Raw genomic sequence first — 14,510 nt, forward strand, 5'->3', positions numbered from 1 at the left:
TTTTGTTTCAGATCAATATTTCTTCCCCAGTGGTCAAAACCACACTGATACCTGTGTTGGCTTCTAATTCTGCAGGACACTGTTCCTGTGTGATATAAACATAGAACGCAAAAATTACTTCCCAAGGTCCCTCTCAAGACACATAGTACTAGCACCACCTACTAGTCCAATTTTTCCACATTACTGGTCATCTCTTAGAATACTAGGACCCAGTTACTAGCATTCCAAGCAGACATGAGAATCATCTCTTCTGCCTGCCTCGCTGCTTTGCCCGAAACCCATTTCACTCAGGTCGTTGGAGCCCCTTCTGATGAAGCTGGTTTCAGGGGTTAAGCCTATCGGGAATTCAAGGCTTGCATTGTTCCACCAGGTTCGGATAGACCTAGTCATGCACCTTGTAATATTAATTTTTAAATGGTAAAAATTGAAGTACAGTGCAGGAAAGACAACCCAATAGATATACTAATCTCCTCTCCAAGATGAACCCGGATCCCTTAAATATGATGCATTTCTAACGACTCAGACTCACCGTTGATCTCACTCTAGGTCAAAAAATGCAGTTTTGCTAAGTGCCCATAGAAACTTTGGAACAAGAAAGGAGCCAAGTCCTTTTCCGTAATGACATAGAAACAGAGGATGGGAAGGGACTTGGGTATCCGTGAAGGCTTGTGCCAAGTCCTAGGCTCCCCACCTCTGGAGTCTAGAAGGGGTCTTAATGTAAGCATCGACCACTAGGTCACAATTTAGCAACCTTACCGTTACGCCAAGGTTTGCCTTAAAACCCACAAATAAATCAACACAATGACAATTGGTGAATCCAAATTCCAAAAAAAAGTGCTTAACACTCACTTTCAGATTGTAAATATATGATCAGACTGAGAACGGTCTTCTTCAAGCAGACGAAAGCACTTAGGATTCAAGTAGCAGGCAGGATTAAGATCTTTGTCACCTTACCATATGCCGAGCACGTAACACAAATTCTATACATGTACCTCTACCCCAAAAGCAAAAGCGTCGGCTAAATGAAGCCAGAGTTCCAAACAACCATTGCTTCACAAAAATGTATTTGTCACATCATATGCATGCACTGCTAATGTGTCTATCTGGTCTACTCTACGTACCAAACCGATGAGAAATAGTTACACAACAATAATCTGGAATTAATTGATCAGGGATCGAACCCACAATAGTATAATTTTTTGCCGGGACAGTGTGAAAATGCAAAATAATGTTTCAAAGGATGATAGCATAAAAAATTGACACAAGATAAAGAGCAACGAAATGCAACAACAGAATCGGTAGGACTAGATGTCAATGACATCATCTCATCACCATTGTCTTTGGACTTCCCATTTTAGCGCAGAGGCCACACTGCTACTAAATTGCACCATCAAATATCCATGGGGGCTGCTTCTGGGCTCCGGTCTTCCTGCATAGCTGTGCCCTGGTCAGCTACAGGCTCATCCTCCTTCACTTCAGACGATTCAATCAATTCTTGTATAGTTTTCTGATCCATTATGTGGAAAGGCTCCCCTACTCCAAGCACGGCAATAGTGCAGATAGCGCTGGTAAGCTTCTCACCTTGTAATGTTTCCTTGATTGCAAATAATGCATCCTTGATCAGATCTTCCCGAGACGAGCTCATGAAAGTCTCGAACTTGCGCTCCAAATAAGTCTTTGCAGCTTGAGAGCGGGATCCAATGGCAAAAGCCTGGTATTCAAAGTAGTTCCCACTTGGGCAGTTATAGTATAGGTGAGCACCAGATTCATCCAACCCAGCAACCAGCAAACCCACACCATATGGCCGTTTCCAAGAACGCTGTGTGCAAACCTGCAAACAAGAGAACATTATGCATACCGCACAAGCTTTTTTGGTTAGACAGAAAGAGATTGATCCCCCCCCCCCTTTTTCACATTCAAAAATTCAATGAACCAGAAGTCTTTTCATTAATTTCCTAAGTTTCAGCTCAGTAAACCTTTAAAAATTCAAATCTCCAAGAACTCTATGATAGTTAATTGTTCGGGACTTGAAATAAGTCAAATAGGCAATTCTGAATAGGTTGTATATTCCTCGAAAAAAGGTACCCAAACAAGGCATTACCGGAGTAGTCATTATTGATTCCTATTGTAATCAATAAATAAAGGGAAAGATGAGAAATCATGAAAAATGTATTTTGGAAACCGAAAGAAGATTAAAAGTCCATAAGAGTTATTTCATAAAAAATAAAAGTCCATAAGAGTTGTGAAGTATCAAATTCTCCATACAACACACGTACTAATATGTTGTTAGATGAGTCATATACCAATATGTATTATTGGAGCATTGAAGGACAAAAATCTCATGGGTCAGGTGACCACAAATCCATGGCTAATGGCAGTATTCCTTCCATTAAGAGTAACATGTGCAACCTCTTCCAATGGAGGCGTCAATACACTGACCAAGATTCCACTGGCGGTGCAATATTTTGACATAAATATAGCAATTATCTGGAATACTTGCAATAGAATACAATGAACAGCCACATCCAATCTCAACTCAAAAGAATAAAATTGAAACAAAATGCTCAGAGAAAAATGGTGAGAAACACTGAATTAATTCCCCATATGTAACAATTAAGTATCCCCCTCCCCCTCCCCCTCCCCCTCCCCCTCCCTCACACAATCGGATCCGCATGTTGTTGCTGTCACTGCAGTCAGGATTCAACTCCCTCACAACACCATTTCTCTTGACCTAAGGTGACCTGTACATAGTCATCTTCAATCCCCATCATCGCTCAGTCTACTGCAGTCAGGATTCAACTCCCTCACAACCCCACTCATTTCTCTTGACCTCTGGTGACCTGTACATAGTCATCTTCAATCCCCATCATCGCTCAGTCTACTGCAGTCAGGATTCAACTCCCTCATAACCCCACTCATTTCTCTTGACCTCCGGTGACCTGTACATAGTCATCTTCAATCCCCATCATCGTTCAGTCTACTCCTTTGGCCTCCATTGTTCCGAAACTGCTATTGCTGGAATCTTTGTTCCATAGTCTGGAGGAGGTTGAGTTGGAAACCATGGAAAACCCGCCAAGTACTGCTACTTGAAGTCTCCAAAAGGTGGTCGATCAAAAACCACAGGAATCTCTGGGATTTCCTCTTCTTACATGAGCAGTGTTAACTCATCATCCTTCAAAATACCCAAAAAAGAAAGTAACATAAACAGATGATAAGCTTTAAAGACACAAACTCAGAAATCCCTGGACCTGAACAATAGTGGTTTTTAAGATGGCGATCAGAACTTGCAACAGCCAAACTCATAAAGGCACCTGCAGTGTTGGCACGACCGCCACTTGCAACAGCAACCAGAACTTGCAGCAGGAGTAATAAACTCATGGCGGCAATGGGAGTGGCAACCAGCACTTGCAACAGTGATAAAAAACACCCATCTTTCTCTTTCTTAGGAGGTGGGCATTCCAGTGTTGGCACTTGCAGTGTTCCACCCAAAGATTGATGTAGACCTAGATTGGTAGGGGACCAACTAGGAGCCAGTAAACCAGGGTCTGTTATGAACAGGTGAATCAGCTAGGTCAAAATAGGGCTTTTGGTGAAATTAGGGTTAGGGTTTGGTTTAAGGGATATGTCAAGTCAAGGTAAGCGAGTCTAACAGTGAAGGTCCTGAGATGTTTTGATGGATGGAAGTGTATAAACCTGAATGTGCAGCAAATTAGGGTTAGGGTTTTGAAAAAGAGGAAAAGATGGATTTCTAGGGTTTGGCTAGACAAAAGTTAACCAGACTTGAATGGTTCTCTTAGGAGGGTATGAGGGATAATCGGTCAGATCTGTAGACTGTTCTGACGGTTGGTTTGGGTTGGGAAGAAATTAGGGTTTTGGGTTTTGATTTGAGAAGGTGGGATGTTAGCGTTTTAATGGGAGATGGTGGCTGGGCTTAGGATCGAGTGCAAGAGGGGTACAGAGGGTAATTCAGCTCCGGTTTGGTAATTTTTTTGATGGGTGGATTGGTCTGTGCAGGTTTTAGGGTTTTGGGAAAACTTAAAAAAAAAAAAACAAAGGGGGAATGCTAGGGTTTGGGGCTGTAGAGGATTAGAAGAAGAATTGGGGGATGGGGAATGTTTCAGACTTGCTTGTAATGGCAGAATGTTATTGGCAGCAGCTTGTCGATGGAGGAACTTGAATAAAAAACGCATCTTTGACTGAAACTAGAAAGTATAACTTGAAGAGAGAACAAGGTGTCGATTGGATCAAACACCAATCTCACCAGCCTTGATCACAAGACCATCTCCAAAGGAGAGAACAAAGTTGCAGAGCAGCTTGAGCAGAATTTTCTAAAACAGTGAGCTAAAGAGGAGCCCCACAGTTAGCTTTATTTATATTGGCCAAAGGCCTAAATTCCTATGCAGCCTAGGAATAGGAATCCTAAGCTGTGTCTAAATACAAAACATTCCCACTCTAAAATTTGTGGAGAGTTGTGGACCCTAAAATATAACTGAAGTTAAAAATATTATATTCTAAAAGAATATTCTAAAATCACTTAAATTGGAGGACAGGTAAGAGGAAGTTACTTTTATACACACTTATCAAATTACTTAAAGAAAAAGTTAACAGATGAAACTACTTTCTTCTTGCCTTGGAACACATGTCGCTTTATTAGCATATGTACAGCTGATTCAGATTCATTATGAAGGGTAGTTTCATCATTAAAAAAAATGGTCATATGCTCAATGTAACTACCCGTGGTCACACAAAGCATGACCCTTAAAATATCTAAATGAGAGAAGCTTTGTAAATTCTAATACCACAATCTTACAAATAGGAAATGAAGAAATGAAAATATCATAAAGTGTGGATGGGACCATATTAAGGGAGGCAGTGTTCCTGTTTTTCGACCATACTCTGCTATTATTTTTAGCTGGATAACAAAATCCCTGTCTACATGCTTCCTGTCACTCCTTTTAAGTTTTTGCGAACTTACAAAAGGCTCACTCCTTAGAAACTACATCAACCTGATTGATATCAACTCTTTTAAGCTCATTGTGTGGTACCACTATCATAGAGGCCTTTGATAGGCTTGGGCCAATACTTCCGAGTTCTGACATAGCTTATATCCGTTTTATTTGTCAAAAATGACAGAAGCTAATGTGATACATATTTATACATCAATCCAAGATGTAGATGGGAAAACAACCAAGAAGAAAAGGGCATCTACACAACAATTAGGGCAAAACAAGAGGAGAAAGTAATAGAACTTTAAAACTGCTGTTTGGGGAAATATGACTTGTGTCAATGAGACACAGGGCAGCTATATTTATAATAGAACAGAAGAGGGTACAGTACAGAAATAGCTCTATAGACAATTCTGCCCTTATACCCATATTATGGCTCAGGCCTTGAGCACGAATCTGATCATACTCAACGTTAAGGCCTGCCAAGAAATAATAAACCTAGAACCTCGGTGGTCTAGAGAAGCACCACCGAGGGCTACAGTGAAGGTGGAGGTGGTAGGTGATGTAACTGAGAAAAAGAGAAAGAGACGATATCAGGGTTTGGATCCCAAACTCTGATACCATGTTGTTAGGGGAAATATAACTTGTGTCAATGAGACACAGGCCAGCTTTATTTATAATAGAATAGAAGAGGGTAGAAGTACAGAAATAGCCCTATAGAAAATTCCATCCTTATACCCGTATTACAACATAAACCAATCAACTAGCAGAATATATCACTCCGTAAACTTCAAACCCACTAGAGGTTCTCATTCAAATGGAAAATCTCACCTAAATGTCCTCGATAGAACAAATAATGCAACTTGACTCCCTAATTCATACAGTAACTCCTTCAATTATACAGTTAAGCTCATAAAATTCCTAAAGTTTCTCATACCTTCGACTAGAATACACATGCCTATTTTTTCAGCCTCTAACTAACCTACCATCTAGAAATGTTATTGATAAGTTATACTCCCCATCCCTTACAATTAGATAATATAATAAAAGGTTAAAAAAAATTCAGGCTTTCCATTTAAAATTGACCGACTACGAATCTAATCCTTAATAATTGTGACAAATCAAAAATAGGCAATAAAATTTGATAACCAACCCAACCCCCCACCCCCACCCCCACCCAAAAAAAAGGAGAAGTACAATGACCAGACCATAAAATAAAACCAAGAAAATAGATGGGAAGTTGCAAAGAAAACCGGAAAAAAAATCCTTGTGTTGGCAACTTTACAAAAGCATTGTGTGTGTGTGTACATATGGCTATGGTTTAAGAAATCCTTAACATTCCTGAAGTTTGATGCTCTTGATATTATCCCTTCGCAAGGAAGCAATACGAAACCCATAAGTACCACTTCCCAACAAAGGGCGTACCCAGTGCACGAGGCTCCAGCCACTGCAGGGTATGGGGAGGGTCATAATGTACGCAGCCTTACCCCTGCTTTCGCATAGAGGCTGTTTCTAGACTCGAACCCATGACCGCTAGGTCACAATGGAGCAACCTTACCGTTGCACCAAGGCCTGCCCTCTAAGTACCACTTCCCAACATGAGAAACCAAAAAAAAAAAAGAGGAGGGCTTCCAAAAGCATTACATTGGACCAATATCCCGAAAATCTCACCAAATCAAAATTCCATTTTTTGTTATATCCCAGATTTAGACAAGGGTAATACAAAAAAAATACCATGACTTAAGAAAAAAGTCCAGAAAATTAAAATATTCTACAAGTCATGAAATCCAAGTGAGTTTTCTCTAGGTCATAAAAGAAAGTCCATTTAAATTGAACTGTTTCATAGGCATATTTCTTAATAAATGGAACAAAGTGGACAGATGAAACCAAAATGGGTTTTCCCTGGGCAAGTGTCAATAAGTGGATAAGACTTCATAGTGTTAGCATCTTAATGTAGTAGTGTTTTTGAAGGATAAAGATCACAACAGTACCTTGGTCATTATCAGACAAACACTTATTCACAAACCTTGTGTGGGGCTAATAGTTTTCATTTCCCATCTCATGGAAAACCCTTTTCGCTCCACTTAGCCATATCCCCCTCTAGGGGTATTTTAATGATAGGTTCCATAGGAACTGAACAAGCATATTTGGTCAAATACCTAGCGGCAAACTCCTATGTTCCTTTTATTACGGTATTTTCGAACAAGTTCCTGGATGACAAGCCTAAAGATTATTTTATTGATGATATCAATATTGATGATACATATATTAGAAACTGAAATGTGAAAGGGCGGTGACGACTAGGAAGAGGAAGTTTAAAGGAAATGCAGCACCACAAACTGGATGGTGTACAGAGAAGAAACACCTCAATAGACTGGATAGAAGAGTAGGAGAGTATTCTTAACAAATTAAGAATCAAATGTTATAGTTCAAGCCACAACGTCTGACCTAACTATTTTATAACTTTCACATAAGCTAGCAAAGAACTACAAGGTTACACCAGAAAAGAAACAGATATAAAGCCATCATCCAAAATGGCGCAGAGCAACCAGTAGTTTGAAACAATTTTTCAGCCCCGAGCCCACTAATTTTAAAAAAAAAATAAATAAAAAAAAAAAAAAGGGCCGTATCCAGTTTACAAGGCTGTTTCCCCAAGTCCACTAATAATCGAAACTAAATTACATCACTGCCACGTAGTTTTTGAACAAAATCCAAATCCATCACATTTGACCTTTCAGCGTTTCAGAAAAGATCTTACCACCACTCACCACAAAGCAGATGCAATACCAACATCACATAATCTAATGATCAAGAGAGGAAGATATGAAAACCATAGTCTAAAGCCCTAAAAATTCAATTCTTAGGTCAGAATCAATCCAATTAATGATTAACACAGATTAAAAACCATCAAGCTTACATACGTATTTTCAGTTTCAAAACCAAACCCTAAGCCCTCTGCTCTCATTGAACGAACCAGAGGCGGTGAAAATAGAACAACTATAACTGGTTTAGAGTCGGAGAGAGAAAGAGAAGAAAAACTAGGGTTGATTTGCACCTGGGCCTTGTCGGCAAGTTGAACGACCAGTCTTCCCACGGGAAGAGGAGACTCGTAAGCGAAACTGTAATTGATGCATTCGGATCGAAGGTACCTGGAGAGGACTCTCCCATCGGCGGTGAGGCCGGCAATAGCAACACCGATGTGATCATCGACCTTGAAGATCTTCTTCTGGTGAGAGGAGAGCTCCGAATTGGCCTTGTTGACGCTAGCCAACACCACGTGGGTTTTCGATCGGAGACCAATGGCGGCGGACCCTTGCTTCACGGCCTCCATTGCGTATTCCACCTGAAAGAGCCGCCCCGCGGGGCTCCATGTGGTCACGTCTGTATCGTACTGATTTCTGAACATCTTCCCAATCCAACACTCAAAGACCTGCCCAGGCTTCCTCTCTTTCAACCTAATGTACTTCTTCTACTCCCGTCCCCTTCTCCTCGTGCTTTTTCTTCTTCTCCTCTTGAGGAAGAAGGTCCGCTGCTGGTATATAGTAAGTATATACTAACTCTTGAACCCAAAAAACAAAAAAGTATATACTAACACTCGCACTCAAGTCTCAACCATTTAAAGTATATGGGAAAAAGACTTGGAGAGTTTTCTTTCTCCCCAAGGTTAACAATAAAGAGGAGATGGTGACTTTGTAGTTGCAGATAATGGAGAGAGCCGTACTTGTTCTGTTTGGCATGGTTTATATTTATATTTCTATCAAAAAATATATATATATTATATTAAAAAAGGTTTATAATGTTTTCTGTGCCTGGGTGCTACTCAGCACATGGGCTTGCCACTCAGGGTTAGAGTGGTCATTACATGCACTCTATGGTTAGGCTCTCTTTGGTATAATTTACATTTATGTTCATCTGACACATAAACATAAATAAATGTGTTTGGTATGATTTGTAATCTCTATTTCTCATTAAAATAAATAAATATAAGCATAAATTCATAAACAGTTCGAGAGTTGTTTATGATTTATCACCATAAACTGTTAATGTTTGTTTATCCAGATAGCATAAATGTACATGTGAAGAATTGCTATTTTAGTGGGGGTAAATTGGTAAATTTAATGAAAATTAAAACAAAGGCTCTCTTTTGTCCCCCTCTCTCTCTCTAACCCCACTCGGCCCCCACCATAATACATAATATATTCTTCACTTAAGCATACCAAACCTATTTTTCATTACATAATCTATTATTTCTAGTAGTAACCAAATGGTTATTGTTTATAGATCATAACCTATTATCAAACTTGATTATTCATAAATAGGTCATAAATATAAATATGGGCGTTGTTCTCTGTGCCGTAGCGTAGGCTGTGCCCAACACATGGGCTTGCCACTCAGGGGGCAAGGTGGTCATTATGCCCACCCCATGTGCCTGGGCGCAGCCTATGCTGCGGCACAGAGAACAGCGCCCATATTTATATTTATGAATAATCAAGTATGATAATAGCTTACGACCTATAAACAATAATCATTTGGTTCCTAGTTACTACTAGAAATAATAGGTTATATAATGAAAAATATATTTCATATACGTGAAGAATATATTATATATTATATTTATTCATAATATATATTATTTATATATATATATATATATATATATAGAGAGAGAGAGAGAGAGAGAGAGTATAAATTATATTATATATGATATGTGAGAGGGTGGGGGTGAGGGTGGGGTGGCATTGTTTGAGGTATCGACATCGTATCACCTGTATTGGGTGATACGTAACGATTTTACTAGTTTTTTATCTCGATATCGTGTTGGTGACATGGTACTGATAATGGGTAAAACAGTCAAAAATCCTATTTTCAAAGGAAATTAGGGATAAAATTGTCTGATATGGTCGATCCATGTTGATATCATATTGGTATCATATGGGTTTTGCAGGTGACTGATACTTGATCCGATACTGTGCACTAAAACCATGGGGGTAGGGTGGCATGGTTTGTCGTATCACCCAATACGGGTGATACGTAACGATTTTACTAGTTTCCGATCCTGGTATTGTATTGGTGACACGGTATGAGCAAGGGGTAAAACAATCACAAATCCTATTTTTTAAAGGGAAATTAGAGGCAAATTTGTTTGATACGACCGATCCATGCCAATACCGTATCGATATCGTATTGATTTTGCGGGTGATTGATACCTTATCCATGTGGGTTGGAGAGAGAGAGGTTTTGTTCTAATTTTTGTTAATTTTACTATCTTATCTCCACTTAAATAGCAATTTTATACATGTTCATTAATGGTACCGCATAAACAAACATTAACAATTTATGGTGATAAATCATAAACAACTCTCGAGCTAGTTATGAATTTATGCTTACAATTTTTTATTCTAATAGGGGTCATAAATCGTACCAAAGACATCTATTTATGTTTATGTGTCAAATAAACATAAATTTAAACTATGCCAAAGAGAGCCTTAATGAGAAAGAAGAAAATAAAAAAGGAACAATTAGGGCCCGTTCCGTTTAGTGTACACCCATTTACCATGGCCTGATTGCTCCCACCCCTTGCATTTAAGAGTTTTTTTTTAATGTGAAAAAAAAAATCTTAAATACTCAAACTATTCTTTAAGAGTAGTGAAGTGACCCTTTTACCTTTTGGCTATAGCAAAGGGAACCTTGTCTTTCATTGTTGAACAAGCCCTCCACTCTCTTTTGTTGCTCTTGTTGTGGCGATTTACAAATGCTGGAAAAGATGAAGCAATTTTTAGACTCCAGAGAGACGAAGCAAGCAGTCATGGTGATCCTATCGCAGGCCATTAAAACAACCCTAACCCTTCCCACAAAACCCTCTCTAAAATCCCTCTCTTATCTGAAACCCTAACCTGGACATTAAGGTTGTGTTTGGTATGCATTTCTGGAATGCATTCTAGGTTGATTTTGTGTTCTCGGATGCTTAAAAAAACAAGAAGCTATTTTTATCATCCAATTAAAAACATCCTATAATGCATACTAAACAGTGCCTAAAAAACATAAACTCAAATGATTAACTTATTCTAGCAAGCCCTGCTAAGAACAACTCATGATACAAAAAAGGGAAATGTATCTCCTCTAGTTCCCTGTTCGACCCAGTTCCCCACTGCCTCAAATAGGGAGGAGTGGACCCACCCGAGTAAAGTGTTCAGGTAGGGGTAGGGTGGTCATTGTGCCCCCTCCTTGTCAGAGGCACTGGGGAACTGAAGGTTATAAATAACCTACCAAAGGGAGTCCGTGGAGCAATCAAATTAAAAGGCATACTTTTCTTTTCATTTTAGTGGTGATTGAAGGAAGTCCTAAATTCCTTAAGGGTTGAAAGGGTTTTGAAACCAGCAACTCATCTTCCCCAAAATAGATTGGGGATTTTGGGGAAGATGAGTTGCATGTGTTTTTTTTTGTTTTTTTTCTTATAAGGGCAATTTCGTCAGTTCAAGTCTAATTTTTAACAGTGTTAGTCATGAACTGACGGAATGAGCTTATTTGTTATCGTTTGCAAATCTCAAAGAGGTACACAGAATTTTCCAAAACTAAGGGGTATTAATATCCTTTCGTCAAATCTCAGGATTGGTATGTGTAAATTTCCCAATTGAAAGGCATACTTTTCTTTTCATTTTAGTGGTGATTGAAGGAAGTCCTTCAATTCAAGCTACAAGTAATTAAATGTACATTCGAGTGCTACCGCTTTTTTTTGGTGACCAAGGCCTCAATGCTCCCTTCAGTAGTTCTCTTCTCTCTTCCCTGGTTTTAAAGTCGGGTTCTATGGCGGTTTTGGAATTTCAGACCATGAAATCGGGTTTCGAGCGTTGGGTTTTTGGGAGGTTTTTTTTACTGGCAAAAAATGGTTGCCATTTGGATTATCGGCATTAAACCGTCATTTGTCGGTATTATGTTGACCAATGGCTTCCTGATTTGGCCGTGGGCAGCGGCGATTTGAGCGGACGAAACCCTCGCGGGTATTTTGTTTGTCCAGGGCATAAGGAAGAAGATGGGGATATCTCTGTCTTTTCCTGCTCTATTTAAGGGGTTTTTTGAATCCTTATAACTCAGAAGGATAAAATGGAATTTCTTACTCAATCACTAATAACTTACACCGTCAGGTTTCATGGGGTTTTGAATAATAATATTATCAAAAGTTGGGGATGACAAGCAATCGGACCGTAGTACATGGGATGTACACAAATTTTTTTCAAATAAAAACTGAAATAAATGAATTCGACTCAATGAAGGTTCTATCAATGATTTTAAAATTGAAATTCTTATCCCACCACCCCAAAAAAATACAAAGGGAATCAGATGTGAATCGCTCCCAACCTATTTCGATAAAAAAACCAATGGAATCAGCTGCTCAAATATGAAAATCCACTATATGAACAAAAACCTTAAAATCGGCCACTACGGAATAGGCTGGAATTGGGATAGATCATGAACGATTCTGATCTGAATTGATTAATCCCAATTTCAAAATTTTAAACCATGGCTCTGATCCAGTTCTATTTAGGACAAGCAATTATGATGATGTTGAGGTTTAAACAGCGAGAATAAATGTGGTATTACATGATTTAAGTATGGTGTCAAACGCTCAGTTCAATTTGATTTCAGTCATTTTTTTTTTTGCATACATCATATCAACAAGTATAAGAAATCTATTTGATAGTTCAATTTCTGAAAATATGTTTTTCATTTTTCTTATGAGAGCGTGATGGGTGGCATCATTGATGACGATAAAATAGAATAATTTTATTTTCATGTTTTTTTAAACATGTAACACAACACAGTTACCGTTATTGTTAACATGTGCTCATTAAAGTGGAATGCAGACTTAAAATTGATTTCAATTTCCATATTAAAAATTTAAAATAGTTTCTCAGTTATTTCACTATTTCATCTAAAATTGATTTCAATTTTCCATTTCCTTTTGCTTGTGCAAAATGCTTGAGCTCCCTGTGTAAATATGTATAAGATGGTAGTATGGGCACTATGGCCCACCTCCCACAAACCCTTTTTCTTTTGGGTTTTTTACAATTACCACCCCAAAATCTTTACTATCTACTATTACCCCCTCAAAAACTTTCAAACAACTGTTACCCCCCTCTGATGTATACTAACCACTAATTGACCCCCACCGTTACATTTCCGTAACGGTGGGGGTTAGTCGTGACAGTATGCCGTTGTCACGAATTTTCTAGGACCAAAATGCCCTTTTGGGGTGGTAATTGTAAAAAAAAAAAAAAAACATCACCGTCCTTCTCCTCCTCCTTCTTCCTCCTCTGCAACCCCAAACCTGAGAGAGAGAAAGAAGATGATGGGAAGCGGAGATAACGAAGGCTTAGGTCGACTGAACATGATCTCATCTGTGCCGCTGCAAGTGCAACCATCCACCAGCGAGATGCAATCGACGAGCGTTTCACTCAAAAAGGATGATAGAGTTCCTCAGTGGAGCCATCAAGAGACGAAAGATTTTATCACTATCAGAGCCGAATTAGAGAGGGATTTCACTGTTACGAAGCGAAACAAGACGCTGTGGGAGAGCGTTGCAGTAAAGATGAAGAAGAGATGCTACAGAAGAAGCCCTAATCAGTGCAAGTGCAAGTGGAAGAATCTCGTTAATCGATACAAGGTGATTCCTAATCTGATCATTTCTTGAAAAACACATATCGAAATTTGCCACCTTTTTTTAGGGATTGATTTTTTGGGTTGAAAAAAATTGCCTTCTATTTTTTTGGGTTAATTTTTTATGCAGGGGAAAGAGACATCTGATCCAGACAATGGACGGCAATGTCCGTTCTTTGAGGAGCTACATGCGGTTTTCGTTGAAAGGGAGAAGAATATGCAGAGATTATTATTGGAATCAGAGGTTGGGAATGTGCAGGCGAAGAAGAAGGTGAAGAAGCTGAGTGGGGGAGATCGATCTTCTGATGATTTCTCAGAGGACGATGAAGAGGATGAAGATGAAAGCGAAGAAGAGCGACTCACGAGGAGTGGAAACCGCCGGAAGAGGAAAGCTGATAAGGATAAGCATCTGCAGCAGCCGAGGACCTCGGAGAGATCAGTGAGGATTATTGGTGGGAGCATTCAGGAGATGTTGCAAGAGTTCTTTAATCAGCAGCAGAGGATGGAGATGCAGTGGAGGGAGAAAATGGAGAGGAGGGCTCAAGAGAGGAGGTTGTTAGAGCAAGAGTGACAAAGGCTCCTTCTTGCTATAGTTCGTCTCACTCTGTCGCCATTGATTCTAACTTGGAAATGGATATATTAGAGATGCCTTTTTAAGCAATTTTGTTTTTGGACTCGATTTTGATTAGTTTTATCAGTAAAGACTATGAAGGTTTGAAACTTGAAATGAAGTGAAATGGAACAGAGGAGGATGAGGGAAGAGAGAAGAGTAGAGGAGAGAGATGCCCTTTTAACCTCTCTGTTTGGGGTTGCAGAGGAGGAAGAAGAAGAAGGAGGAGGAGGAGAAGGACGGTGAATCGGTGATGGGTTTTTTTTTTTTTTTTTTTTTTTTTACAATTACCAACCCAA

At 39.2% G+C, this 14,510-nt stretch overlaps 2 protein-coding genes across 2 annotated transcripts; one reads left to right on the forward strand and one right to left on the reverse strand.

Annotated features, from left to right (window-relative positions):
• Positions 1-1,219: 1,219 nt before the first annotated feature.
• On the reverse strand, positions 1,220-8,462 carry LOC122659658 (proteasome subunit alpha type-1-B-like). Its single transcript, XM_043854757.1, has 2 exons — positions 8,002-8,462; positions 1,220-1,831 (listed from the first exon to the last, which is right to left on the reverse strand). The coding sequence occupies exons 1-2, from the start codon at positions 8,350-8,352 to the stop codon at positions 1,391-1,393; spliced, it is 792 nt and encodes a 263-aa protein (XP_043710692.1). The 5' UTR covers positions 8,353-8,462; the 3' UTR covers positions 1,220-1,390.
• A 4,809-nt stretch (positions 8,463-13,271) lies between these two features.
• On the forward strand, positions 13,272-14,172 carry LOC122658149 (trihelix transcription factor GT-3b-like). The gene is made up of 2 exons (XM_043853056.1): positions 13,272-13,608; positions 13,732-14,172. The coding sequence occupies exons 1-2, from the start codon at positions 13,291-13,293 to the stop codon at positions 14,170-14,172; spliced, it is 759 nt and encodes a 252-aa protein (XP_043708991.1). The 5' UTR covers positions 13,272-13,290.
• The last annotated feature ends 338 nt before the right edge of the window (positions 14,173-14,510 follow it).

Source organism: Telopea speciosissima, chromosome 4, assembly GCF_018873765.1.
Source record: "Telopea speciosissima isolate NSW1024214 ecotype Mountain lineage chromosome 4, Tspe_v1, whole genome shotgun sequence".
Classification (NCBI taxonomy): Eukaryota; Viridiplantae; Streptophyta; class Magnoliopsida; order Proteales; family Proteaceae; genus Telopea; species Telopea speciosissima.

Excerpts from the sequence above, each read along its gene's own strand:
- LOC122658149 (XM_043853056.1), top strand. The coding sequence starts at position 13,291 with ATGATGGGAAGCGGAGATAACGAAGGCTTAGGTCGACTGAACATGATC. Across the intron at positions 13,609-13,731 it reads ATCTCGTTAATCGATACAAG|GGGAAAGAGACATCTGATCC; the intron begins GTGATTCCTAAT and ends TTTTTTATGCAG.
- LOC122659658 (XM_043854757.1), bottom strand. The coding sequence starts at position 8,352 with ATGTTCAGAAATCAGTACGATACAGACGTGACCACATGGAGCCCCGCG. Across the intron at positions 1,832-8,001 it reads AACTTGCCGACAAGGCCCAG|GTTTGCACACAGCGTTCTTG; the intron begins GTGCAAATCAAC and ends TCTTGTTTGCAG.